This window comes from Mirounga angustirostris, unplaced genomic scaffold (assembly GCF_029215605.1).
Source record: "Mirounga angustirostris isolate CCGP_5_RB_7025 unplaced genomic scaffold, mMirAng1.0.hap1 SCAF_6, whole genome shotgun sequence".
Taxonomy (NCBI): Eukaryota; Metazoa; Chordata; class Mammalia; order Carnivora; family Phocidae; genus Mirounga; species Mirounga angustirostris.
Window position 1 is genome coordinate 101,923,472 of NW_026991714.1, and position 27,541 is coordinate 101,951,012.

The 27,541-nt window shown below is 40.2% G+C and overlaps 1 protein-coding gene across 1 annotated transcript in view; it reads left to right on the forward strand.

Moving 5' to 3' along the window:
• Positions 1-477: 477 nt before the first annotated feature.
• MCU (mitochondrial calcium uniporter) overlaps positions 478-27,541 on the forward strand; it is a 201,401-nt gene continuing 174,337 nt past the window's right edge. Inside the window, exon 1 of the mRNA XM_045878043.3 lies at positions 478-652. Coding sequence (XP_045733999.1) covers positions 506-652 — 147 coding nt within the window. The 5' untranslated portion in view covers positions 478-505. The remainder of the gene's footprint in view (positions 653-27,541) is intronic.

Consider the following 27,541-nt stretch of genomic DNA (forward strand, 5'->3'; position numbering starts at 1 on the left):
CCCTTTGATGTAGGGTTAATTTCAGCATATCCAAATACCATCAGTTATGAATGATAACTCTGGGCGTGTCACTGAGAGTTCTAGCATCCCTACTTCAATGATTACTAATTTGGTACATATTTTGCCAACTTAGAACACTCACAAAGTACAAAGCTTAGCACAAATATGTTTCCCCAGTTACCCTTATCATAGCTCTATCCTTGGTGAAGATTAGCTGAATCGAATATGCCGTCTCTCTACTGCTGCTATTCTGAGGGGCTCGGATACCAATTACCGGTACCTTAGAATTTGCCCGTAATTGACTCTGTCCCACAATAGGTAACTCTGGAAGTGACAGGCAGCCTCAAGTGTGGTTCTCCCGCCTGTCGATTGGGCCTCGCAGGAAGCTCCGCCTCACCAACTCAGCCAAGGGCGGCAGTTGGCCCGGCGTCGGTGAGTGGCGGGTCTTGGCTCCGCCCCGGCCGTCCGCTGCGCTGCCTGGGTCGGCGCCGTTTCCAGTTGAGAGATGGCGGCCGCCGCAGGTAGATCGCTTCTGCTGCTCCTCTCCTCCCGGGGCGGCGGCGGGGGCGCCGGCGGCTGCGGAGCGCTGACTGCCGGCTGCTTCCCCGGGCTGAGCGTCAGCCGCCACCGGCAGCAGCAGCACCACCGGACGGTGAGCGAGCGCGCCCGGCGGCTCCGGGGAGGGCGGGGCGGCGCTGGCGTGTGGGAGCCGCCGGCGGGCAGGCCGCCGGGGCAGCGGGCGAGTTACCTCAACTCGCGGCCGCTCCCGAGCTTGCCGGGCACCGAGGAGCCGCCGTGCCCTTCAGGCGCCTGCGGCGGCGACCAGGAAGGGAAGGAGGGCGGAGGAAGCCGAGTGGAGGAGGAGGAGGGGCGATGGCGGGGATGTTCCCGCAGGACCCGGGGCACCAGGGCGGGGAAGGGACGGACTTGAACCTCTCCCTGACTAGCCCCCGATCTCGGTCCCTCCCTCCCTCCTTTTTTTTTTTTTTTTTTTTTAACAGCTCTGCCCCATCGCTTGCGAACTGAGCCCCGTGCAAGTTGTCCCCTTTCCCTCCTCCTCCGGGCGGGTTGGGGTGTCCTGAGTTGCCGCGGCTGCCTGGTGTATGTCAGGAGAGTGGCAGTGCCATGCTTCGTGGGCACTGTCTCCGGAGAGCAGCCCAGGACCCCAGCGGGGCCGCTCCCTCGTCCTCTCTCGGCCCTTTGGGAACGGGCAAGAAGGATAATCAAACTTTATCCCCCTCCGTGACTTCCTGCGTGTGTGGGCATGGGGAACAGCCCCCTCGCGATGGATGCTGCATTGCTTCAGGAGGCAAGCTCCATCCCCTCAGGTCCTTAAAGGTCCTCGGTGGTCCTTTTGGAGAGCTGGCTTATCAGCTTGTTCACGCGTGCCTGAAGAAGGAAGGGTGGGCAGCGGGCGGAGGGGAAGTGAATATGGCAAGTTGTTCACAGAGTCAGGGATTTGGTGGTTGAATTAACCAGTTATTGCTGGATTTCATTGGCTGGCAACGAAGGAGATTTTCTGTTTGAACAGCCTTGGGATGTATTTGTGAGTGATTGTGAATTCTTTTTTCAGTTGCAAGAGATCAACTTGGCATGGAGTTCTTGACCTAACAAGTCAGCGGGTTCTCTTTCCTTGGACTTTCTAGACCCATTTATGTTGGTCTCTGGCCAACTGTGAGGGAAAGAGTGTAGATTTTATTTCCTAGGGCTAAGTTGTATAGTGTGGTAATGAGAGAATCACTGCAGACGGCCTGATAGAAGAAACTAGTACCTTTAGATCTCAACAAATACATCCACCTGTCTTAACCTGATCACACAGCTCTTGAGAGGAAGCTAAACTGGAGGTTTTCAGAGAGGATACCCCGAGACTGATTGACAACATGAAACCAAGTGTCTGAAAGAGCTATGAAAAGAACTAATGCTCTGTAAATGCAAGATGATATTATTATTAGTCACACGTGTGGATCCTATCCTCATTCTTGTGAAGAAAATTTGTACTTCATATTTGGCATACTGACATATTGCTTTGCTGAAGCTCTTGGGTGAGAGCCGAGCTTTTCCACAGTTCAGTTTAGATTTGCATGTTTCAAAGCCTCCATTTATGTGTTTTGTTTTCCTAAAAACATAAAGCCACCCAGAAATCTGATGGCATTCCCCTCTCCCTCAAACTATTTAAAGACTTACCAAGTTGTCTTTATCCCTGTATTTTGCTAATACGTCTTTTGACTTTGCACAGGTTTTAAGGCTATTTGGGTGTGGTATTCATTTAGCATTTTTAAATTTATGCCTTGTATATTTTCCACTATGCGAATCTGTCAGGCTGTGAGTGTCTTCCTTGTGTGGGTACTTCATGAAAGTGTTCTTCTGTGCTATTCTGGGGTGGGTAAAAGTGATGTGCTGAATTTGTAACTGAAAGCACAGTTAAAGTGAAGTGTTATTTCTGAAGGGCTGAAGTGTTATCATGGGAATGTTGACTTATAAATGAACTTAGAATTGTAGGATTTTGAAAAAAGTTGTACCTGATTATTTAAAATATGTAAACAGGTTTTTTTCTTTTTCTACAATTGCTCTGAAGCCATCCTGTATATAGCTGTCTCCATCTGTTATTCTATGATTCCTCACAAGACTCAATTTGAAAGGCATCTCTTAGGGATTTAACTCTTGACATTTTATGTCTGAAATTGAGGCCCAGAAAAGGGAGGGACTTGGCCAGGACTGCACAGCTAATATGCAACGGTTTTAGGATTCCCAGCCACCCCAGATATTCTGACCCCCTTATCGTGTTCTTTTCATTTTAAAGTGTGATTGCTCCTTCATAATCTCCTCCTTTTCATAACTACTGTTTGTTAGGTAAGTATTGGTATTTTAAAGTCCCATGAATGGGAATTCTCCTGTAAGTAGATGTTGTTGGAGGCAGAGCTGTTGAATGAGGCAAATGTGGAAACGAACAGCTTGCTCTGATAAAGGTCCCTGGGAGACACTGAGGTTGAATCTTGCATAGGACACATTCTGTGCATGTGCGGCAGATGGCACTCTGCATTGGACTAGATCACAAGCCCAGCTTGTGCCGCTTTTGTTCTGCTGTAGTAGGTAGAGTAAATTAGAGCCGGGGGGACATAACCAATTATGGTGCTGGTTAATATTTTGCTTGAGAGGCATGCGTTTTGAAATCTTCTCCAAGTTTACAGAGTGAGTCCAAAGCAATACAGTTCAGCTCATGGGTAAATGTGGTTTCGAAGTTATTAAAACATAACTTGTCCCTTCCCCACCTTCCTCATTAAAAGAGCATACAACTGAGTAAATAGAAATAAAGGTGCAGGGGCTTATTCCATATTTTTAGCACTATCTAGCGTAATTTTTCCTTTCCTGTGTGAGGAGCCTGTTTATTGCTCCTCAGCTTGTGACTGTAACAAAGACTGATGTAAAATGTTTGCTGCATGCCTTTCTGTGTGGTTAGTGAAGGTGGCTGCTGTTTGCAAGGATGGTTCTTTGATGGGGAACTGCCTTTCATCGTGAGCTGGGCAATTGCTTTGCTAAATCAAACTGTCTCACCTCTGATTATGAGAGCCTGACTGTTAACATTTCCTAGTGGTCAACGGCTATGCTTACTAAATCTCTTAAGTGTGTCATTGTACTGTTACAGTTTGTGGCCGTCCCTCTCTGTTTTACACATTATAGTTCTTTGGCAGTGATAGCATTTCAGTTTAACTTGACAATTTTAACAGTTAATATTACCTGACAGAGAGGCAAGTCCCAGTTCTTTAATTGGGTTTTCTCAGGGTCTGGCCGGTCTTACTTAGCCAGATCCATCCCAGCACAAATACTCCGGTGTACTTAAGCCAATGTTCCGTATATCTATACTAAATGTTTATGTAGTTCTTGCAACTGAATTTCAGTCTTAATCAGTCCTTTAACCTCTTAGGTCCGTTTCAGGTTAGAGACTGTGACCTAAAACTCACTTTACAGATGAGGAAACAGACCTAATGGCAACTGAGGGAAGTGGCTTATTAGGTTGTGTGTGGTTTATTACATCTAGGTTTAAAATTCCTTTTTTTTTTTTAAGATTTTATTTATTTATTTGACAGAGAGACAGCGACAGAGGGAACACAAGCAGAGGAGCGGGAGAGGGAGAAGCAGGCTTCCCGCTGAGCAAGGAGCCCAATGCGGGGCTCGATCCCAGGACCCTGGGATCATGACCTGAGCCGAAGGCAGACGCTTAACGACTGAGCCACCCAGGCGACCCTAGGTTTAAAATTCTTTAAATGGAGGTGGATTCAAGATGTTCTAGTCAGAAGCTTAATTTGTGTGATTCCTGGCTCTTGATCCCTCTCTATTGTTCTATTCTGTCTTATCTAATTTCCGATAGGATTTATTATTAGCAGGATACAGATCGACACTGACTTGTCTTGTTATCTAAATATTTCATTTGTGGGTGCCTTATCTTACAGGAGAGGTAAGGCAATATTGCATTTTTGTCTCTCATAGACTCCAACACAGTGCTAGCTGTATGGGTGACACTCAGATGTGCATTAATTGAATATGCACCTTTTTGTCTGCTTGCCAGTGAAAAGGTATGCTCATCAACTCCCCCCAGCCCCCTGTCCCCCAGTTTGACTTGTTTAATGACCTGTTACTTAAGTACCCACATTTGAGTAATTTAACTTTGGTATTGCCAGTGCTGTCTTTGATTGTATATATTATACTTCTTTATGGTAATATACCCACAGAATGGGTACCTTTGGATTAGCTCTGTGGTGGTACTTGCTTTCTGCCCAAAGCCCAGCAAAAGTATGATTAATACCCAGATTAATAGAAATATATGATTGAAACAGATTCTAGAGTTTTTGTTGTTTTAGTCTACTACAATACTAAGATTTTGATGGTTCTGGATAAATGTTTAGAGCAGACTTTTAAAATTACTGTTATTATTTTCTATTGAAATATAGTTGACACACAATGTTACATTGGTTCCAAGAGCAGACTTGTTTTTAAGGAAGCAACCATCCTTTTTTATTTTATTTTATTTTATTTGAGAGAGAGAGAGCATGCAAGTGAGAGAGAGCACGAGTGGGGGGGGGAGGGGCAGAGAGAGAGGGAAAGTACACTCCCCGCTGAGCGGGGAACCCCATGTGGGACTCAGTCCCAGGACCTGGAGATCATGACCTGAGCCAAAGGCGGACACTTAATTCACTGAGCCAGCCAGGTGCCCCACAACCATTCTTTTATTTATCTTAAAATCGTGCTTATTTTGTACCCCACAAAATATTTGAGTAAATTTGGATTTATTCAACAGATTATGATTATTTGAACTTTTCTAAGTCCCAAGGGGCTCTGTTTTATGCTTTATGGAACTCTACTCCAGGAGGAAATCTAAGTAGAGAATGCAGCATCAAGAATGGTGTAGATCAAAGATAACAACAAGGATCATTTTTGGTTTTGGGGCTGCCTCATGTTTGAAATCCAGAGTGGTCCTGGTCTTCTGCAATAGCACTTCATTGATACCATTATCTGAATAACTGCAGAGATGTTGCTTTCATTTTTTAAAAGATTTATTTACTTATTTGAGAGAGAGAGAACGTGATGGAGGGGAGAGGGAGAAGGAATCCTTAAGCAGACTCCCCGCTGAGCTTGGAGCCTGACCCTGGGGCATGATCCTAAGATCATGACCTGAGCCTAAATCAAGAGTTGGACACTTAACTGACTGAGCCACCCAGGCGCCCCTCATTGCTTTTTTATATTCTAGCTTTGTGTCTCTATGGGTTTTCTTAAAAATTACTGTTTTTTGTTTTGTTTTGCTTTTTGTGATTAAGGACGACACTACCTTTTAAGATCTTGAGATAATCACTTAACATAAGGGAATCCTCTATTCTTTATTTGACTGATTAATGCCATATCATGGCTCATGAATATTTTACAATTACTGGAATAACATGTTATTAGGAAAACTAAGATGTTACCGTGGAGGACATGTACTTAAAAGAATTGTAGACTGGAGATCTCAAAAAGACCATGGGTTAAGGAACTAGGGCAAGAGTGGTGAATGGCTTTTTCCTTGGTAGCCCAGCAAGTTACTACAGAGCTGAAAATGGTTCCCCCATCTGCTGGCCTTTGCAGACAGTTCTTTTCCTACGAAATTACACAATTGTGTGTTTTGTTTTACAACAGTTAAGCAGAGGTGGGTTTTAAAAAGTGACCTGGGGGCATATTCTTTCAGTAAGTGCTTAAACTCAAACCCAATCTTGAATAATTACTCCCTGATTTAGGTCAAGCTTGATGACACATGTTAAAAAAAACTTGTCCTCTGCATGTTGAACATGCAAGAGAAATTGTCCATTTAATTATTTCAGTGCACTTTGTTAAATGCAGCGAGAGAGCCTGTGTAACATGAAAGTTGACTTCAAGCAAAGTAATTTTAGTTAAGTTTAGTGAATTATTGACCCATAAACTGTGTACAGGCTTAAATCTTTTGTTTATTTATATATTTTTTTATTTTTAAAGATTTTATTTATTTATTTGAGAGAGAGAGAGCACAAGCGGGGGTAGGGGGAAAGGGAGAAGGAGAAGCAGACTCCCCACTGAGCAGGGAGCCTGCAGTGGGGCTCAATCCCAGGACTCTGGGACTATGACCTGAGCCGAAGGCAGCTGCTTAACCGACTGAGCCACCCAGGCGACCCCAATCTTTTATTTTGATAAAAATATAACTTGGTAAATTACATCACCAGCTGGGTCTAATAGCATGCTAAAACTGAACTTTTTCTAATGCGGTTCTGGAAAAAACTGAAAATATGACATTGCATTTTGACATCTCTCTTAAAAATAAGAGCCCTTTCCAAAGGTTCTTTAAGGACATTGATAATATGTATTAATCAAAAGAGTGGGGTGTTTACCTCTTACACTTTGTTTCTGAAATTCTCAGTTTTTACTATGTGTTGTATACTTTATTGTTTGGGGAGCATTTGTAATGATCACCAGAGAATTGCTAAGGAATCCATTATGTGTATGAGGCTGTCCAGAGGATATTCTCCAATGTAGTCTTAAACTGTACTGCCTTATAGATTACAAGATCCTTTAGACTTCTTTTTTGCATTCTAAGAGAGGTTACATTGTACATCTTATCTATAGTAAGTGGTGTTATAGGGTGTTTGAGTACTAATATCTCCTTTAAACTTTAGAGAAAGTTAATGTGACTGATTTTTTTGTCAAATAACAGGAGAGTAAATAGGTTAACTTGAACCACCTGACCCTACATAGAGGAGTAGATATAGAAGGAAGCATCTAAGATCTGAGGGCATTGTGTTACCTCATTTAATTCTCACCATAACCCTATGAGAGGCGTTATTACCCCAGTTTTATTAATGAGGACATTGAGGATGAGGTAGGTTCCTTTCTTCTTAAGTGTCATAAACTGTTTTAACGCTAGGGATACAATGATGGACAAGACAGATGCTTTGGAGGTGAAATTTAAGTCTAGGTTTGGTGGGATCCCAGTGTGGGGCCTCCTTCCCTTTTGTCTTCTCCTTCAGCCATGTTTCTTTCTCAAGCATCTACTGCAGTTTTCTTCCAAGAGATCTCACCATCTTTCTGACTACATTTCTTAAATCTCTTTCTCCACCCTCTCCTCCAGGTATTAGGTAGTAAGGGTCTAAGGTATTGCTTCCTTAGGATCTTTGTAACTTAGCTAAGGATTCTAGAAAGTCCCACCCATTATCGAGCATTGCTTCTATATCACTTTTATTTTTTATTTTTTTTTAAAGATTTTATTTATTTTTTAGAGAGCGAGCGAGCGAGAGAGAAACAGCATGAGAGGGGAGAGGGTCAGAGGGAGAAGCAGGCTCCCCGCTGAGCCGGGAGCCCGATGTGGGACTCGATCCCAGGACCCTGGGATCATGACCTGAGCCGAAGGCAGACGCTTAACCATCTGAGCCACCCAGGCGCCCTCTATATCACTTCTAAAACATTGTCTAGCGTACTCAACAACTCTTCAGGCAAAATACTTCTGCCATTGTACAGATAAGAAAATGAAGACCTAGTAAGGGTAAGTAACCTGGAGTCATTCAGAAAATATCTGTTGAACTACTGTTTGTAACTTGCTGTGCTGGGAAAGAGAGATGCCTCTGAGGTGGTCCAAAGAGGTCACAGTTTGGCTGGGAGACACCAACAAGCAAGACTGTAACTGGTTATGCTCCCTCGCCCCCTCCCCATGGAGGTTCATTGGGAGCGTTTAGACCTACTCAAGAGAATTGGGGAAGGCTTCACAAGGGAGGCCTCACTGAAGCTGAAATAGGAGGAAATAAAATGTGTGGGGGACTGGAAAGGTGTAGTTCACATTCTAGATAGCACCAACATCTGACATGACAGTCTGAGGGAGGAAGATGATTTGAGAAACTGCCAGTCGTTTGTTATAACTGGAGTATGGGCAAGAATAGCCAGAGATTAGACTGGACAGTAGTAGTGATACCAATAATAACTAATATTAAGTGCACCACGTGTTATGTACTTTACATAGGTAATCTCACTTAATTTTTGTGACACCCTGTGGGTAGGTACTGTTACTATCCTCCTTTTATAGATAGTGAAACTGAGTTACCTCAGATTGGTTGCTTTGCCCAGGATCACAGCTGATAAGTGACACTCAGTAAATGACTTGCTCAGGATCACACAGCTGGGACTGGCGTACCTGGCGCCAGTGCCTGTCTCTTAACTACTGTGCTCTGGTGAGGGAATCAGACTGTGAAGGGACTTGTGAAGGAGTTGGAATTTTATTATGTAGGTCAGTGTTTTTTTTTTAAACTCAACCCACAGTATAAATACATTTTATATCATGACCCAGAATGTGCATGTGTGCGTAAACGTAGGAAAAGTTTCACCCAACAGTTTTTTTACTATGTATGAGGCATAAATAGTTTCTGTGCTATTTTGTTGAAGAAATACTGGTTGGGACCCATTTAAATTGATTCCACAATTTAAGCCACAGTTTGGAAAAAATACTGCTGGTCCATAGGTGAGTGTCTGAAGAATTTCAGTTAGGTGAATCACATGATCAGTTTGTGCTTTTTGGTAGGTTACAATAGCAGCTGTGTGAAGGCTGGATTGGAGAGGATGGGACCAGAAAAGTCAAGAGGCCAATAAGGGACATCTTAATGAACTAGGCAAAAGATGCCTGAATGATGACAGTAGCATTGGGAATAGAGAAAAGGAATAGAGAGAAGGCAGATTTAGGAAATAGAATTGATAGAACTTGACGATTGGACATGGACTATCACTCAGCTGGTACCAGGTAGAAAGGTAATTCATTTCGAGGGCTGTCTGATTCTCTTAATACTCAGGTGCTGAAACTTTGTTTCTGGACCTTCTCTGTGTGTTTCTTTTTACAGTCATGTTAAGTATGTTTCGTTGTTGTGATTGTTGTACCTCTACTTTTGTATATAAAAATGTGTTGACCTGGTTTAATGACTTTAAATTCGTATATCAGATGCCCACCTTATCCCCATTTTTCTGCCCCCCTCCCCTACCCCATACCATCAGAATCTGAAAGATTTGCACACCAGTATGGAAAAAGTTTACAAAGCATGATGAGCACTCAACAAATCTTTGTTGAAAGTGTGTGTTCTGTGTATTATACTCTTCCAAAGCAGAAACTCTTCACATTACGTTAATTAGAGGAATATTTTTGAGTAATTTCTTTTGACTTTGTTCTCTTTGACTTTCCACTTTTGTAATATTTGTTTACCTTTAGGGAATATTGAGCATTGTATGTATGATGGTCTTTTATATTTAAAACAAACAAACAAAAACCTAGCTATTCTTAAGCATGAAACCTTTTCTTAGTAAAATTTTAGCAACCTCCCTTTTCACATTAGAAATGAAGATACAAGATTCCTACTGCTTCTGCCACCCCAGTTTCTCAAGAGAAGTATCAAAAATAAAAACATGTAATGATTGAGAACGAGTTACATGGAGTGATTCTCTAGTATTTTAATTGACTTTATTGGATTGCTTTATTTAGAAAGCATATATTCTTTGGTCTTCTAGGTATTATAATACAAAGGTAAGTATTTATTTGATAACTTTGACAATTTTTAATTTTTAAAAATATTTTATTTATTTATTTTTTAAAGATTTTATTTATTTATTTTGACAGAGAGAGAGACAGCAAGAGAGGGAACACAAGTGGGGGGGTGGGAAAGGGAGAAGCAGGCTTTCCGCAGAGCAGGGAGCCCGATGTGGGGCTCGATCCCAGGACCCTGGGATCATGACCTGAGCCGAAGGCAGACGCTTAACGACTGAGCCACCCAGGCGCCCCAAATATTTTATTTATTTTAGAGAAAGAGAGTGTGGGCAGGGGCACGCAAGTGAGCAGGAGGAGGGGCAGAGGCAGGGGGAGAGGGAGAGAATCTCAAGCAGACTCTGCGCTGAGCTCGGTCTCACAACCCTGAGATCATGACCTTAACTGAAATCAAGAGTCAGCCGATTAACCGACTGAGCCACCCAGGCACCCCAACTATGACAATTTTTAGAGCTGTTACAATATCTGCTTTGCCGGAAGAGATTGTATTTGTCATGTATGAGCCTTTTGAAATCTATGGGAGCAAAGAATTGTTCTATCATCAAAGAATTTTTTTGGTTTTCTGAGGTAGATAAAAGAAGAGATGGAAGTGGTGTGTGTGTGTTTCAATCACCAAAAGTAAGTAATTGAAGAGGATTAGGTGCCATGTGATACAATAGGAGTCTGAGTTCTGTTCATTTCTCTACTGTTAAGTTGCTGTTTGACCTTGGGCAAGTGACTTAACCTCTTTGGTCTTAATGTTTTGGTCAGTTAAATAAGGATGCTTGATCAGATGAGCCTAAAGGGCTTTCTAATTCTAAGACGTATATCATTGATTTTTATGTTATTTCATGGTGGGGGTCTTGTATAAAATCATAAACCCAAGTATAATATATTTGCTTATTCTCACAAGGGTCAGGGGCTTGAAGTGAAGACAAATAGCTTCCATTTCCTTTTCAGGACAGTTTGCATAATTACTTCTGACATCTTGATAGACAATTTACCCTGCATTCCTCTGAAACAGTTCATTATGCCTTAGTCCCATCTTTCTCTTTTGTCTTCTTTTTCCAGTCCAAACTACTGAGGGTATGGGGAATAGGTGAAGATATGGTAAGGAATCCAGAGAGTTGGAGAGAGGGGGGAGGGAAGGAAAAAAGCAGTTAATGTTGTAGTGCTGAGGTAAGATGGACTGTTTTGTTTTGTTTTTTCTCAATGATTTTATTTATTTATTTGTCAGAAAGAGATAGAGCACAAGCAGGGGGAGTGGCAGGCAGGGGAAGAAGCAGGGTACCTGCTGAGCAAGGAGCCCGATGCAGGACTCAGTCCCAGGACCCTGGGATCTGACCTGAGCCAACGGCAGACACTTAACTGACTGAGCCACTCAGGTGCCCCAAGATGGACTGTTCTAATAATTTGTTAATTCTGAGTTGTGGCTTGCCAGTCTGAAACAGAAAATGTTTGTTTTCCTTTGTAATTACATTGCAGGAATTCTGAGTGTGAAAACCTCAGGTGATTAGTTGCCCATAGTAGTCTACTCTCCCAAATTCTGTGAACTGAGCCTAATAGTGTCAAGAACACACAGCCAGCGTTGGATAAATGAGAGTCAGTGAGTTAAAAAGCCCTAGAGACCATCGTCTAAATCCAACCCTGTGGATAATGCATCTGTAGATCATCTAGTTCTCTGTGCCTAGATAATACAGTGATAGGGATCGTGGAAATGTGAAGAAGGAATTACTTTTCTTTGAATCAAGCAGCAGCAAATCATTTTTTTAAAATCAAATAACCTGATTTTATTTTTTATTTATTTAAAAAAATTTTTTTATTATCTTATGTTAATCACCATACAATACATCATTAGTTTTTGATGTAGTGTTCCATGATTCATTGTTTTCATATAACACCCAGTGCTCCATGCAGTACGTGCCCTCCTTAATACCCATCACTGGGCAAACTATCCCCCCACCCCCCTCCCCTCTAAAACCCTCAGTTTGTGTCTCAGAGTCCATAGGCTCTCATGGTTCATCTCTCCCTCCAATTCCCCCCCCCCTTCATTTTTCCCTTCCTTCTCCTAATGTCCACCATGCTATTCCTTATGTTCCACAAATAAGTGAAACCATATGATAATTGACTTTCTCTGCTTAACTTACTTCACTTAGCATAATCTCCTCCAGTCCCATCCATGTTGATGTAAAAGTCTGGTATTCATCCTTTCTGATGGCTGAGTAATATTCCATTGTATATATGGACCACATCTTCTTTATCCATTCATCTGTTGAAGGGCATTTCGGCTCTTTCCACAGTTTGGCTATTGCGGACATTGCTGCTATGGGAACATTGGGGTGCATATGGCCCTTCTTTTCACTACATCTGTGTCTTTGGGGTAAATACCCAGTAGTGCAATTGCTGGGTCATAGGGTAGCTCTATTTTTAAATTTTTGAGGAACCTCCACACTGTTTTTCAAAGTGGCTGTACCAACTTGCATTCCCACCAACAGTGTAAGAGGGTTCCCCTTTCTCGAACAACCTCTCCAACATTTGTTGTTTCTTGCCCTGTCAGTTTTTGCCATTCTAACTGGTGTAAGGTAAATCATTTAAAAAGAGTTCACAGATTATGCTGAAACAAGTAGGACTATAGAAAAAAATCACTAAAAATAGTGATGGAAAAATATTGTAGTGCTTTTGTGTTATAAGTGATTTAAGAAATTGACACATGCATCTGCCTGGCAAGTATTTGGAGCAGGTAGAGGAGAAGAGGGAAGGGTGAAGGGCTGGACTGCAGAAGAGAGCTTTAAAGGAACTCTTTGAAAGAGGTGCTGCCAACTCTAGATTCCCTACATGTATATATTTCCAAAGATGACAGATTTTTGGAGGTGTTTATTTTGGAACTAATCTTCTGTATTTCCATTCTGCCCCCACTGTATCCTGTATCTTGCACTGCCAGAATTCTGCTAGCTGCAATGAAGCAGGGCTGTGGCAAGTGGCCAAGTGTGATAAAACCTATTTTTCATTTTAAAACAGAGTATGGATGTCAGAATACTTCAAAGAAGTATTTAAGGATAGATTGAATGGAGTAGGAGAAATAGTAAAAACCTAATGAGAAGATTGAAAGTTTCTGGTTTGCTTTTGATGGAATTACATTTATTTTGTAAACAGAAGAATACCAGCTTATGTCTGTCTCTGTCAGTTTCTCTCCTTCTTGCCCCTCTTTCTCTGATCTTTGCGTGCTGGTGCAAGGAGCTGCTGAATACACAGGAGAAATGAGTTTTCTGATCCCGAAGAGGTGGTAGTGATTTTTTGTTGTTGTTGTTTTGTTTTTATCTTTTGAGGGGATCCCAAGGGTATGCTCTATGTGAATGTCTCATTACACATATGCATGTTAGTAATTCAGTTTTTTTTTTTTTTTAAAGATTTTATTTATTTATTTGAGAGAGAGAGAATGAGGAGAGCACATGAGAGGGGGGAGGGTCAAAGGGAGAAGCAGACTCCCCGCCGAGCAGGGAGCCCGATGCGGGACTCGATCCCGGGACTCCAGGATCATGACCTGAGCCGAAGGCAGTCGCTTAACCAACTGAGCCACCCAGGCGCCCCAGTAATTCAGTTTTGTTTATTTCATTCTTGCTTTAACCATCTCCTCCAAAAATGAAATCTTTTCTTTTTTTCATTTCTGGCTCTGACTTAAGCTTCAAAACAAAATGTTGTCTAAACGTTGTTGAGATGGTAAAACAATTGTAGCATAACATTACAGAATTTTGAAATATTCATTTATTAGATGGAAAATTGAACTGCAACCAGTACTTTAATTTTAATATCTCATTCTACATTGACATTTGATTCAGAATGAAATCAAGTTCCTCGCTTGGCCAAGTGCCACAAAGTTGGGTGAGCTTTAAATATGTAACGACTTGTTTTTAGTGATTGCTAGAGCTTTGAGCAGTAAAAAGGGGAAAATGGAAGGGAACTCTAGCAGATTGCCTAAAAAGAGTATTCTTGGTAAGATTAAAAGTAGAGACAAGCTGAGGCCCTGAGTTATGGATCTGAGTCACATCCAGCCAGCATCAGAAAGTAGCAGCATTAGTGGAAGAAAACCCAGGTCAGTCCTGACGAGGGTCTGTCAAAGCTCATCTGGAAAGGGCATTCCATCACCAGAGGGTTTCTTTGGGGGTTGGGGGTGGGGGGATGGGGTGGGTGTGGGGTGGGTGTGGTGTATTCCTTCATAAGAAAATTACCTTGGATTCAGTTAAGCCGAACAAAGGGAAAAGTCTTTTGTTTTTAAAGTATGAAGTATGTCATGTCTATAAAAACAGGTATAATATTTATTTCTTTTAGCTTGAAAAATTAAACAGGACAACTATAATTGCTGCCCAAAATATCCTTCCTCAGTCTTATTTCTTGTCCTCTCTCCCAAAAGTACCATTCTTTCCATTTTGGTACTTACCATTCCCATGCATGTGTTTATGCTTTTGTTTATCTGACTGTCAAAGTTACATAGTACTCTAAGTATGTTTTAACCTCACTTGGAAGATTTTACACTGTATGTAGTTAATGTAATTTGTTCTTTTTACTTAAATACTTTAAAAAAATATGTTGATACATGTAGTTCTAGCTTATTCATTTTTAACTGTTTTGTGGTATTTCATTCTCTATTTCTCATATTTAACCATTCTCTTGTTGACTGAAAGTCTTTTTAGCTGAATATTTTGGAGGAACAGGAAAAAGGGAATTTATTTCATTTTAAAAGTTAGACTAGGAATGTTTTTTTTTTTTTTTTCCTTTTTTGGTGTGGAATGTCCTCATTTATCATATTCCTGGGAAAATCCTTTGTATTTCCGGAGAGAAGCAGGAGGAGAAGAATAATGTTTCATTACACAGATGAACATGTCTTGTGCAAAATGCCCAACAGCATTTGCTCTAATACAGCAAGCTCATGCGGGATTGAGCTGCTACAGCAAAAACTTGTTTTGCTCTATAAAAATGCTCAGATTTTTGAAGGGCAGACAAGCTTGGAAGGAAACTTGTTGGCCTTTATTCATTGTTTCTTTTCTGTGTGTTTGGAATAATTTGCAGTTTGGGACTGCTTTCTTTTGTAAAAAGGACTTGTGCCTTAAATGGTAAAAAGACTGTTCTTGAATGGTGTCATGGTTTTATGGAGCAAAGGAAAAACAAGGTCTAGGAATGAGGGGGAAAGTACTTTTTGAGGGAGATAGTTGATGTGAAATAAGTATTTGTTTTAATAATAAACCTTATATATACATTTGCCATTGAGTATTCTTTACTTTGTAGTCATTATTTTAGAAAGGCAATCTCTGATTAATTGTTTTTCTTCCCCATTTCATGCAATTGTCTTTTATTTGCAACATTTTTGATAATGGTTTGGATAGTGTTGCAGAATACACAGTACAGAACTCCGTTCAGGTTGTCCCTCCAAATGATTTGCTCTTGTGCTTTAACCAGAAATACTGATGCAGCAAGGGAAACACTAATACATGGGATGCTTTCCAGGGACTCTAGCTAAGGCAAACACAAGCCAAAATTCAGAAGAATATGTGAGCTAGGCACACAAGATGTAGTCTGGCCAAATATGCTATTAACAGTGAATATCCCGTTCAAATTAAATTAATTGAGGCCTGGACAATTTGAATCATCAGACTGTCTGTTAAAAAGGTGACCCAACTTTAAGCATTTTAGAATTAGGGAATAGTGCAAGAATAGTTTTTTGGCTAAAACTTATTTACAATGAAAAATTATATTTGCTTTTTTTTATTGGAGAGATTCTAATGCCTCAAGAATGATTAAATTCAATTGCCTGTTTGTTTCTTCCATTCTGGTTCTGAGGGAAAGGATGCTGAAAGGACCTGCAAGTAAAAGAGATAATGAAAAAAAAAATTTTTTTTTTGAGGGGGGGTTGGCATGATTAGATGTAAGAGAGAGTATTGAGAATTAAGAATTGAGAATTAACTGATTATTAAGAATGATTTTTGTTTTTTGACTATTGCTGCTTTTCTTGCAAGTTGCTATTTTTTTATTCACAAATTATTTTACCCACAAATAGTGTGGGCATTATGAGAGGAGGTGGTGGTACATGAACAGGCTCTTTTTAAAATTGTTGTTCTGGAAAAAAAATTGTTATTGGTCTGGGTTTTGAGTGATCTCTGATTAAATTTGCCAAGAGTCAAGCATTTTGAAACAGAACTCCTAAATCAGAGGGTTGTGGGGCTAGGTAAACAAATTAGTTTTGTAAATTTGCTTCTGAAACTAGTGAAAGTTCTGAATGAATCTGGATAAGCTGAGACTTCTATTGCCAGGCTCCCCTTCAGTTTAAAAATTTTTTTTCTTGTTTAAGAAAAAGTGCGGGGGATGCCTGGCTGGCTCAGTTGGTAGAGCATGCAACTCTTGATTTTGGGGTTGTAAGTTCACCCATTGGGTGAAGAGATTACTTTAAAAAAATCTAAAAAAAACTATTTCTTCTTCCCTCATTGTTTACTAGCGTTCTGTTTTTTTAAATGCTAGAAGCATAGAGAAGAGTGAAAAAAATTTCACTTCTTTAAAACTATTTTTAAAAATATTGGTCTATGAATTGTTGCTTTAGATTCTCTACTTCTACATCTGTATGAGCTTACCGGGTGGTTATCAAAGATTCAGTACTTTCTCTGGAAAAAAATGTATATTTGAGAGTTTCTCATAACCTTCTGGATTTATTCTAGGTTATAGCTAAAATTCTTTCAAAAGCGCCCTCTTGTCCTAAAGGTCACTTGTAATGACTAGAAGCTAAGAGTGACCTAAACAACATCTTTTCAAACTTTCTTTTCTTTGTTGTCATATGCTGAGGTATCCATGTCAGCAGGCTCAGGAGAGCCTTTACCTTTGACATTGACATTACTTTTTTCTATTCTTTTAGGTCTTTCACTACCATTTCTACAGTGGTTGACAAGATACCGTTTCTTCCTCACTCACCATGTACCATGCCAGTGACATCTTAGCTGCTAGAGTGTGGAGCTGGCCTGTGGGAGTCAAGTAAGTGCCTTTTTTACTATTTGGCATGGTTTTTGCTTACTTTGCAAAGCCATGTAGAGGAACTTCTTAAGATTAGTTTTTAAAAAGGCACTTGCTTGATCCTTGTGGGCTGGCTCTTTGCTCCAGCCTGCTATTGAACATCTGGTAGCCAACATGGGGCTGAATTTAGCAAGGTGACTATCACAGAATGGAACATTTTTATTAGGATAAACTCTAAGAGATGATAGATCTGATCTTGGCCTAATTAGCCCATTTATGTTGATGAGCAACCCCTGTCCTATCCCAGAGTAAATCAGAACTTCTGTGTTAGCTCAAACAGTTAGTCTGGCCTTCTGAAATTTAACAGGTTATGAATGACCAAGGGTCTGCTGGTCTAAAACAACTGGGTTGCATGGAAACAGAACAGCTCTCCCAGGAAAGTTGATGACGTTGACACTTACCTGAATTAATTTAGCTTAATATATAGAAGTGATGATTGGCATTAATCAGGTTTGGGTTTCTGTTATTGCTAAAGTTGCTAAAACCTGGTATTTTACTTTTGCAGGTCACCTTGTAAATTTTGCCTATATAAATTAACACATCCTCTGTTATGTCATAACAACCATGTAAGGGAGAGTGTTTTCCTGCTCTGTCTTAGGTATTGGTGATGTGACCTCTTCACGCAGGGGAATCTTGAACATTTTCAGGTATGTGAAGATCATGATTCATAAATATTTTGTCCCTGCAGACAAAACAGAGTTTATATCAGTGTGAACTCATGATGTGGTTTTACAAAATCTATCTTGCCAGTTGATTTTTCTCCCCTTGGTATTAGAACAGGGATTGGCAAATTACAGCTAAGACCATTTGTTTTTTTGAATAAAGTTTTGTTGGAACACACACCCATTCTTTTACACATTGTCTGTGGCTGCTTTTGCACTACAGTAGCAGAGTTGAGTTGTTGTGACAGAGACCATATGATTCACAAAGCCTAAACTATCTGTATTTTTGTTTATTTTTTTTAATTTAAAAAATTTTTTTTATTTTTTATTTTTTTAAAGATTTTATTTATTTATTTGACAGAGAGAGAGACAGTGAGAGCAGGAACGTAAGCAGGGGGAGTGGGAGAGGGAGAAGCAGGCCTCCCGCCCAACAGGGAGCCCGATGTGGGACTCCATCCCAGGACCCTGGGATCATGACCTGAGCCGAAGACAGACGCTTAACGACTGAGCCACCCAGGCGCCCCTGTTTATTTTTTTTTTTAAGATTTATTTATTTGAGAGAGAAAGAGAGTGTGTGCAAGTTGGGGGAGGGGCAAGGGTAGAGAGAGAATCCTCAAGCAGACTCTCCTCTGAGTGTGGAGCCAGTCATGGGGCTCCATCTTATAACCCTGAGATCATGACCTGAGCTGAAACCAAGAGTCAGATGCTCAGCCAACTGAGCCATCTGAGTGCCCCAGACTATCTGGCTTCTTAAGAAAAAGTGTGCCAACTCCTTCTGTAGAAGAACCAAACTTAAGGTTGTATGTATGTATGTATGTATGTATTTATTTATTTATTTAAAAGATTTTATTTATTTATTTGATAGAGAGACAGCGAGAGAGGGAACATAAGCAGGGGGAGTGGGAGAGGGAGAAGCAGGCCTCCCGCTGAGCAGGGAGCCTGATGCGGGGCTCGATCCCAGGACTCTGGGATCATGACCCGAGCCGAAGGCAGACGCCCAACGACTGAGCCACCCAGGCGCCCCTTAAGGTTGTATTTAGATATAAACTTGCTGGAACCACAGGTGAATTCAAATAGTCTTCTAAAGAGAAAGTCAAGACCTGTGTCATAATGCTGACTAGCAAGTAAATATTTGCAATGTATATGGTGGTGGGATTACTAATACAAGGTTAATGGAATGGAAAGCTATGATGCTGTTCAACTTCTTTTCTTTCACTCATTATATCCCCCCCCACCCTCCATCCCCTGGTAGAAATAAACATTCATTCCATGACAGGATATTATTTTTCTTTCTAGATGCTTTAAAAATTTTATAGAACAGATAAGGATAAAAGAATTAACTAGGATATCTGGCATAATAAGAAGTGGTAACTGAAGGACCTCTTGATTCATGGAACAAATACTAGAGTTAAAATGGACTTGAGATCATGGAAATGGAAGATCAGAGATGTTCAGGGAAATGTTCGAGGATCACAGAGGTAATGAGTGGTGGAACTGAAACTAGAAGCTGGGTCTCTTGCCTCCTTGCCCAGGGTTCCTTCCACTAGGTCGCATACCGTTTTAGGGCTACTTGTTTTCCCTACTAGCTCTAAGGCACAGCCTTTTTCCTATTCCCTCTGAAGTAAAAGCAAAGACTCAATGACTTAAACCACAAAGATATGATTTATTGGAGAATTGATGTTACTTGGAGTTTGGATGCTTTTATTTTATTGTTTGAAGATTAACTGGGGGATTACCTCTTAATGAATCATTAAGGGCTTACAGTATATACTCAAAAAGGTTAGGTTAGTTGGAATAAAAAAGGAAGTCTGAGGCTGGTTCATAATTTTATAGCTAGGAGCAAAACCAAAATCAGCATAGACAGAATGCTTCCCTCATATATCTATGTGTCTAAGCCCATAGATGGAAAGTGTGTGTGTGTCTGTGTGCGTGCGCACATGCATGTATGCATGCATGGGTGTCTAACAGTTCTTTTTTTTTTTTTTTTAAGATTTTATTTATTTATTTGACAGAGAGAGACACAGTGAGAGAGGGAACATAAGCAGGGGGAGTGGGGGAGGGAGAAGCAGGCTTCCCGCCGAGCAGGGAGCCCGATGTGGGACTCGATCTCAGGATCCTGGGATCATGACCTGAGCCGAAGGCAGACGCTTAACGACTGAGCCACCCAGTCGCCCGTGTCTAACAGTTCTTAAAATGCGTTTGGATTGCATTCTGAGAGGAGTTTAGCAGGTGTATTATAATCTGCAGATTATGTTGCAGAGTTTTAAATGGATTTTTAGAAATTATTTTTAAACAGTTTTGGATTTATAGGAAAATGGCTAAGATATTACACAGAATTCCCATATATACCCCAGCCCCATTTCCTCTATTGTTAACATGTTACATTAGATTGGTACATTTGTTATAATTAATAAACCAGTATTGATACTTACTAAAATATGTATTATTCAGATTCTCTTAGTTTTTGCCTAATATGCTTCTTCTGTTCCAGAATTAAATGAATTTTTGTTTGCATGTTCATTGATTTAGAAGGCATTGATATGACCACCTGAAGGTTAGACTAGTTTTGAAGTCCCTTTCATTTTCCAGGAGTGTGATTAAATGAGTACAGGCTTAATTGCTGCAGAGTTCTGACATGTAATATTTATATTCCATAACATGTTGAGAAAGTGACTACTTTACCTTATTGATTGTAATGGCTCTTCAACTGTTTCTAAATTTTCAGCATCAGCAGTTCTAGAAAAGACAAGACAAACTTGGTTACTTCTAAGTGTTATTGTCACATTCCAAATTGCTGGTGAAACTATTCTAAAGTAAATTGCTGTCCTTGGAAGCCATGTGGTTCAAAAACCCTACTTCAGTATGTTTACCCTCCTGAAAGTAGTTTTTGATGGAGTTTTCATCAGCACCTTCTGACACATCATTAATCATTCAAATTGCCCTATAAAGACCTTAAAGTATCCCTTCCTTTGGGGGCACCTGGGTGGCTTAGTTGGTTGAGCAGCCAACTCTTGATTTCGGCTCAGGTCATAATCTTGGGGTCCTGGGATGGAACCCTGTGTCAGGCTCTGCGCTTGGTGGGAAGTCTGCTCAAGGATTCTCTCTCCCTCTGCCGGCCCCCCCGCACCCCCCACCCACACTGTCACTCTCTCTCAAATAAATAAATAAATCTTAAAAAAAATATATTCCTTCATTTAAAGTTCATTAGTTGTTTTACTAAAGTTGAACACTTGCATGTTCTGTGACTCAGCATTTTCACTCCTAGAGTTATATACAACAGAATTGTGTGTGTATATTCACCAGAAGACATGGACAAAAATGTTAATAGCAGGACTAATTGTAATAGCGCAAGCTGGAATTTTCCCAATGCCTATCAGTAGTAGAATGGGTAAATAAGTTTCTGGCATAATCACACAATGAATTAAACATTGATCAGAATGAACAAACTACAGCTATATATAATTGTGAAACTCACATACAATTTTGAACGGAAGAAGCCAGACACTAGAGAGTGCGTTTACATAAATGCATTGATTGCATTTACATAAATTTCAAAAACAGGTTAAACTATCTGTGGTATCAGAAGTCAGGAGATGATTACCCTTGTTGGAGATTGGGGAAAGTATTTGAATGGGGTATGAAGGGGCCTTCTGGGGTGCTAGTAATGTTCTGACTTTTGTTTTGGGTATTGGTTATATGGATGTGTTCACTCTGTGAAAATTCACTGTTTATATATTTTTTCTGTATTTATGTTATTCAAAGAAAATATATGAAAATATTAGCAATTCTGGAAACACACACATACAAATTCACTGCTAACATTTAAAGGATATATAGAGAACACACTGAACATATTAACCTTTTATTTTAGAATATATGGTGTCTGAATTATAGGATTATCAAAGTGCCATTGTGTTACTGGATCTGTTACAGTCCTATTTGTATTATAAGATGAATAAAGTAGGTTGTGTTAATGGCTGCTTTTTATTGTAATTAGGTTTGGGGGATGTCTTAGAAAAGATATCTTTTGGGTCTGTATTAAGTGGAGTTACCAAGTCACATATCCTTTTTTTTTTCTTTTTTGAGAGAGAAAGTGCACGTGGGTAGGGGAGGGGCAGAGGCAGAGGGGGAGAGAGAATCTCAAGCAGATTCCGCGCTGAGCTCAATCTCACAACCCTGAAACCATGAGCTGAGCCAAAATCAAGAATTAGATGCTTAACCAACTGAGCCACCCAGGCACTCCTCTATCCTTTCTTAAAGACTGATAAGCCAAGTAGTTGTGACTGGGGTATATTAGTATGCTTATGCATGGTGAAATTTCTTCTTCCAACTGATTGTCTTTGTTAGATCAGCAAGTGAGCTTCAGTCTTATAGCTCTGTATATTGTACCTGTCCTTTTGGCTTTCAAGGCATCACTTCAAACCTAACCAGTATGTAGTCATTTTCCCAAATGGAGCCCCCTTTCCTGACTTTATTGTGGTGGTTGTTGTTTTTCCTTATTGGTACCTTTGGTTCTTCCAGATACTTAAGTTAACTTTCCCTTTCTGACCCTTTAAAAAAAATTGTGTTGAAATACATAACATAAAATTTACCATCTTAACCATTTCTTAGGTGCACAGTTCAATACCCCACCCTTTGCACTTTGTGTTCCATTATCACTATCCTTACCCTTGTTGAAACTCTTATTGTAGGTCTAGACTTTTGTTGAAATAGCATTTCGACTTCCAGTGTTTCCTCTGCAATCAACCCATTCCATATCTTCCTGCCAGATTTACCATTCTAAAATCTCACCACGTCATTTCCACAAACAAAACTTCTGTTTGCCACTACCTACAGGATTTAATGCAAGTTCTTTAGTCTGATATTTGAGGCCTTCCATAATTGGATTTCAATCTGTCTTTCCATCTTTAATGAGAATGTTGTTTTTGATAATCCATGACTGCTTACTAACTTCCAAGTTGTGTGAAGCACCATACATGATTTTAGTTAATTTAGTCCTATAAAATAGGTACTGTAATTGCCACTTCTGAGGAAATAGAGTCTGGAGGGTTCTAAATAACGTGCCCAAGTTAAGTGACTCAATTGAGAGTTCAAATATGGGTCTCCATAGTCCACAGTAGTCCCTATCTCCCAGTGCTTGTGAATGCCTCGAGTAGGCTAGTCCCGAATCACCAAGTGCATTCCCATCTTTACCTAGCTCTTTAACTTTGCACATCCATTGCCTGGAATGTCCGTCCTTCTTCCTTTCTTGCCTCTCTCACAGTCTCATTCTGTCCATCCTGAAAGGCCTATCTCAAGTCCAGTGATTTTTTTTTTCCCCCTCTTTACCTCTAGTTTATAGAAAACTCCTTAGGGCTACTACACACTTTGTACTTTGACTGCCTTGAATCTGTTTCTTTTTATATATGGATGATTTATCTTAAACTTTAGATTGTAACTTCCTTAGGTTAAGGGCCTGGATTATAGTTCTTTTTGTATCCCCTGCAGTACCTTATATGTAACAGGTGCTCAGTAAATGTCTATGTTGATCATTTGGAATGATAATGGAACCTTTGATAGCTGAAGGTCTGTAATGTGCATCTAAGACTCCTTATTGGTTCTTTGTACTTCTTGAAGCTCTGTAAATCCAACTAGCAGTCTTAATTCAGAACCAGAAATGACATATTTAGATTAGAAATAGATAACCATTGATTTGTAGGTAGGAAGCTTGGTAACATGCTGATTCAAATCAGAGCAGCTCTTCATATTCAGAATTTGACTTCTCATGCTCTCACCATTGGCACTTTGATTTAGACCACCAGCATATCTCATCTACATTATGTCACCCACATTATGGCAACAGCTTCCAAATTAATCTTCCTGCTTTTGCCCTTTTTCTCTGTGATCAGAACTCAAGCAGTGATATCAGACCCTTCCAGTAGCTTCTGATCTCACATAGAGCAAAAGATTTAAAAGTATTTAAAGTGGCCTGTAGGCAGCAGTGTGCTGATAAACTGGATCCCCCGAGGGGGGGAAAGCCACTGATTTGTACCGTTTGACTATTTCAATGGTATAATTACTCCCACTACGGCTGATTCAAAGTTCTGGAATGTATAACCATCTGTTCTTCAGCTGGTACCAGTTAATTCCAGCTCACCACTGCTGAACATTCCCCATCTGACCCCCACCTGCTGCTGCTTTCCCCTTACCCATTCCATTTTTATGATACCTGAATGCCTTGAGTAGGCTAGTCCCCTGTTCCTCAAACATGCTAGATATGCACCCACTTCACAAAATCTTTGCATTTGCGGTTTTGTGATTAGAATGCTCTTTTCCTGAAATACATGCATGTTTGCTTATTTCTTATCTTTCTCAAGTCTGCTTAGATATCTTCCATGATCTCCCTATACAGGCATACCTTGGAGCTATTGCACATTTGGTTCCAGACCACTGCAATAAAGTGAATATGGCAATAAAGTGACTTGAATGTATTTTTGTTTCCTAGTGCATATAAAAGTTATGTTTACACTATACTGTAGTCTATTAAAGTTTCCTCCAAACTCCCATTCATGTTGATATTTTGACGTTTCCCCATGAATCATGAATGTTCTTAATGGCATCTAGAATGGTGAATCCTTTCCAGAAGGCTTTCGATTTACTTTGCCTAGATCAATTGGAGGAATACTTGTCTGTGGCAGCTATAGCTTTATGAAACGTATTTCTTAAATAATAAGACTTGAAAGTTAAAATGACTTCTTGATCCATGGGCTGCAGAATGGATCTTGTGTCAGCAGGCATGAAAACAATCTTGTTGTACATCTCTATCAGGGCTCTTGGGTGACCAGTTATCAGTAAGCAGTAATATTTTGAAAGAAATCTTTTTTTCTGAGCAGTATCAACAGTGGGCTTAAAATGTTCAGTAAACTGTGTTGTAAACAGATGTGCTGTCATCCAGGCTTTGTTGTTCCATTTGCAGAACACGGGCATGGTAGATTTAGCATAATTTTTAAGGGCCCTAGGATTTTCAGAATAGTAAATGAGCATTGGCTTCAATGTAAAGTCACCAGCTGCATTAACCCCTAAAAAGAAAAGTCAGCCTGTCCGTTGAAGCTTTGAAGCTGGGCATTGACTGACTATGAAAGTTCCAGTTGGCATCTTCTTCCAATATAAGGCTGTTTTCTTTTTTCTTTCTTCCTTTCCTTTCTTTTCTTTCTTTCTTTCAGCTGTTTTTATCTGCATTGAAAAATCTGTTGTTTAGCATAGCTACCTTCATGAATGATCTCATCTGGATCTTTCGGATAATTGGCTGCAGCTTCTCCATCAGCACTTGATGCCTTTCCTTGCATTTCTTTGTTATGGAGATGGCTTAAGAACCAACCTCTCCTAGCTTCCAACTTTTCTTCTCTGGCTTCCTCCCCTCTCTCAGCCCTGAAGAATTGAAGGGCTTTGGCTTAAGGGAATGTCATGGCTGGTTTGATCTTGCATTCAGACCACTTTCCCCATATCAGCAATAAGCCTTCTTTTCTTTCTTATCATTCCTGTGTTCACTGGAGTAGCACCTTCAGTTTCCTTCAAGAACTTTTCCTTTGCCTTCACAACTGGGCTGACTGTTTGGTACCACACTCCTGGCTTTTGGCCTGCCTCGGCTTTCGACGTGCCTTCTGCGCTTCGATGCATCATTTCCAGCTTTTGATTTAAAGTGAGAGACGGTGACTCTTCCTTTCCCTGGAACACTTAGTGGCCATTGAAGGGTTATTTGTTGACCTGATTTCAATGTTGTGGTGTCTCAGGGAATAAGCAGGCTTGGGACAGAGATGGGGGAACGGGCCCCTCAGTGGAGCAGTCAGGACATAGATGACATTGATCCATGAAGTTCACTGTGCTATGTGGGCACAGTTCGTGGTGCCCCCAAACAATTCCAGTAGTAACATCAGATATCACTGAGCACAGATCACCAGAACAAGTATCATAATGAAAAGGTCTGAAATATTGCAAGAATTACCAAAATGGGACACAGAGATGTGAAGTGAGCAAACGCTGTTGGAAAAATGGCACCGATAGACCTGCTTGATGCACGGTTGCCACAGATGTTCAGTTTGTAGAAAATGCAGTATCTGAAATGCAATAAAGCAAAGCTCAATAAAATGAAGTATGCCTGTATAGAACTGCAGACTTTCCCCAGCTACTCAACACTCCCTTTCTCTATATTGCTCTGCTTTATTTTTTTCTTAGCACTTCCAATATTACATATTTATATATTAATATGTACTCCTTTTATTTATTTTTTATTCTTTTTATTTTGTTTTATTTTATTATGTTTTGTTAATCACCATACATTATTACATCATTAGTTTTTGATGTAGTGTTCCATGATTCATTGTTTGCGTATAACACCCAGTGCTCCATTCAGTACGTGCCCTCTTTAATACCCATCACCAGGCTAACCCATCCTCCCACCCCCCCTCCCCTCTAGAACCCTCAGTTTGTTTCTCAGAGTCCATAGGCTCTCATGGTTCATCTCCTCCTCTGATTTCCCCCTCTTCATTTTTCCCTTCCTGCTATCTTCTTGTTTGTTTGTTTGTTTGTTTCAGAGGTACAGGTCTGTGATTCATCAGTCTTACACAATTCACAGCGCTCACCATAGCACATACCCTCCCCAATGTCTATCACCCAGCCATCCCATCCCTCCCACCCCCCACCACTCCAGCAACCCTCAGTTTGTTTCCAGAGATTAAGAATTCCTCATATCAGTGAGATCATATGATACATATGTACTCCTTTTAAAGTGCACATTTGAGTGTGTTTCTCCATCAGAATATCCTTTGTATGGAAGGAATTTTTAATTTTCATTTTATTGGTCATCCTGAGATGATTTCTAAAATATGCTACAGTTTTTATATCTCACTGATGCCTTACTATAGTGATGCATTATTGCTGTTTCTAGATATTGGTTATCTATAGGTGGGTAATGGTTGTATTTGCTTTTGAGATTGAAAATGAAGCATTTTATTTTAGTTGAAATAAAAATATCTGTGAAACATATAAACAAATTAAGCCTTGTCGTTGGTAATTGCAACTTGAAATTATTGTTCACTTAAGCTCCATATGAGGTACTCAACAATATTTATGGTTGTGTGTTTGGTAGTGTGAGTATGAGGATCTGTGGTAACGAGAAAACAATTTGTACATTTATTTGAAGATGAGATGGGCTTATGAGGACATTTTTCTGTATAAATATTAAATTATAGACCAGTTTAGCATACTGGTTTATTGTAATTAAAAACTGTATGACTTCTTATGAATTAGGTCTTGGTTACTACCTCCCACCCCCCTTTCTCTATTTCATTCAGCTTTCTGCTTGACTTTGTCTAGGCATAGACAACAATTACAATGAGGTAGCCAAACTGAGTTGTAGTGACTGCAGAGTTTCCTCTTTCTCTTTTTTATACTGAAGTATTTTTACAAATAAAATTCTAATAACAGTTGAAAGCATGGTAAACAGCATTACTTTTTCCAAGTTAATCTTTGGGTAACCATAGTAACCCCTTTTTGTTTTGGGGTTTGATTCACAGAGGTCAGAGAAGAGAGTAGCTTGAACTGCATGCTGTCACTTCTTCCCTGCAGACAGTTAAAAAAATGGAGAAAAAGTTGGTTTCTCTTTCCTTTGTGTTACTTTCTTGGGTCATGTTTTAACTAAAATTTGCGATATTTCCTTCCTTAAGACCTTTGGACATGGGCAAGAAAGCCCCTTTCTCTTAAGACAGCTTAAGTTGGGTATCACGATGCTTCCCGTGTCGTCTACACC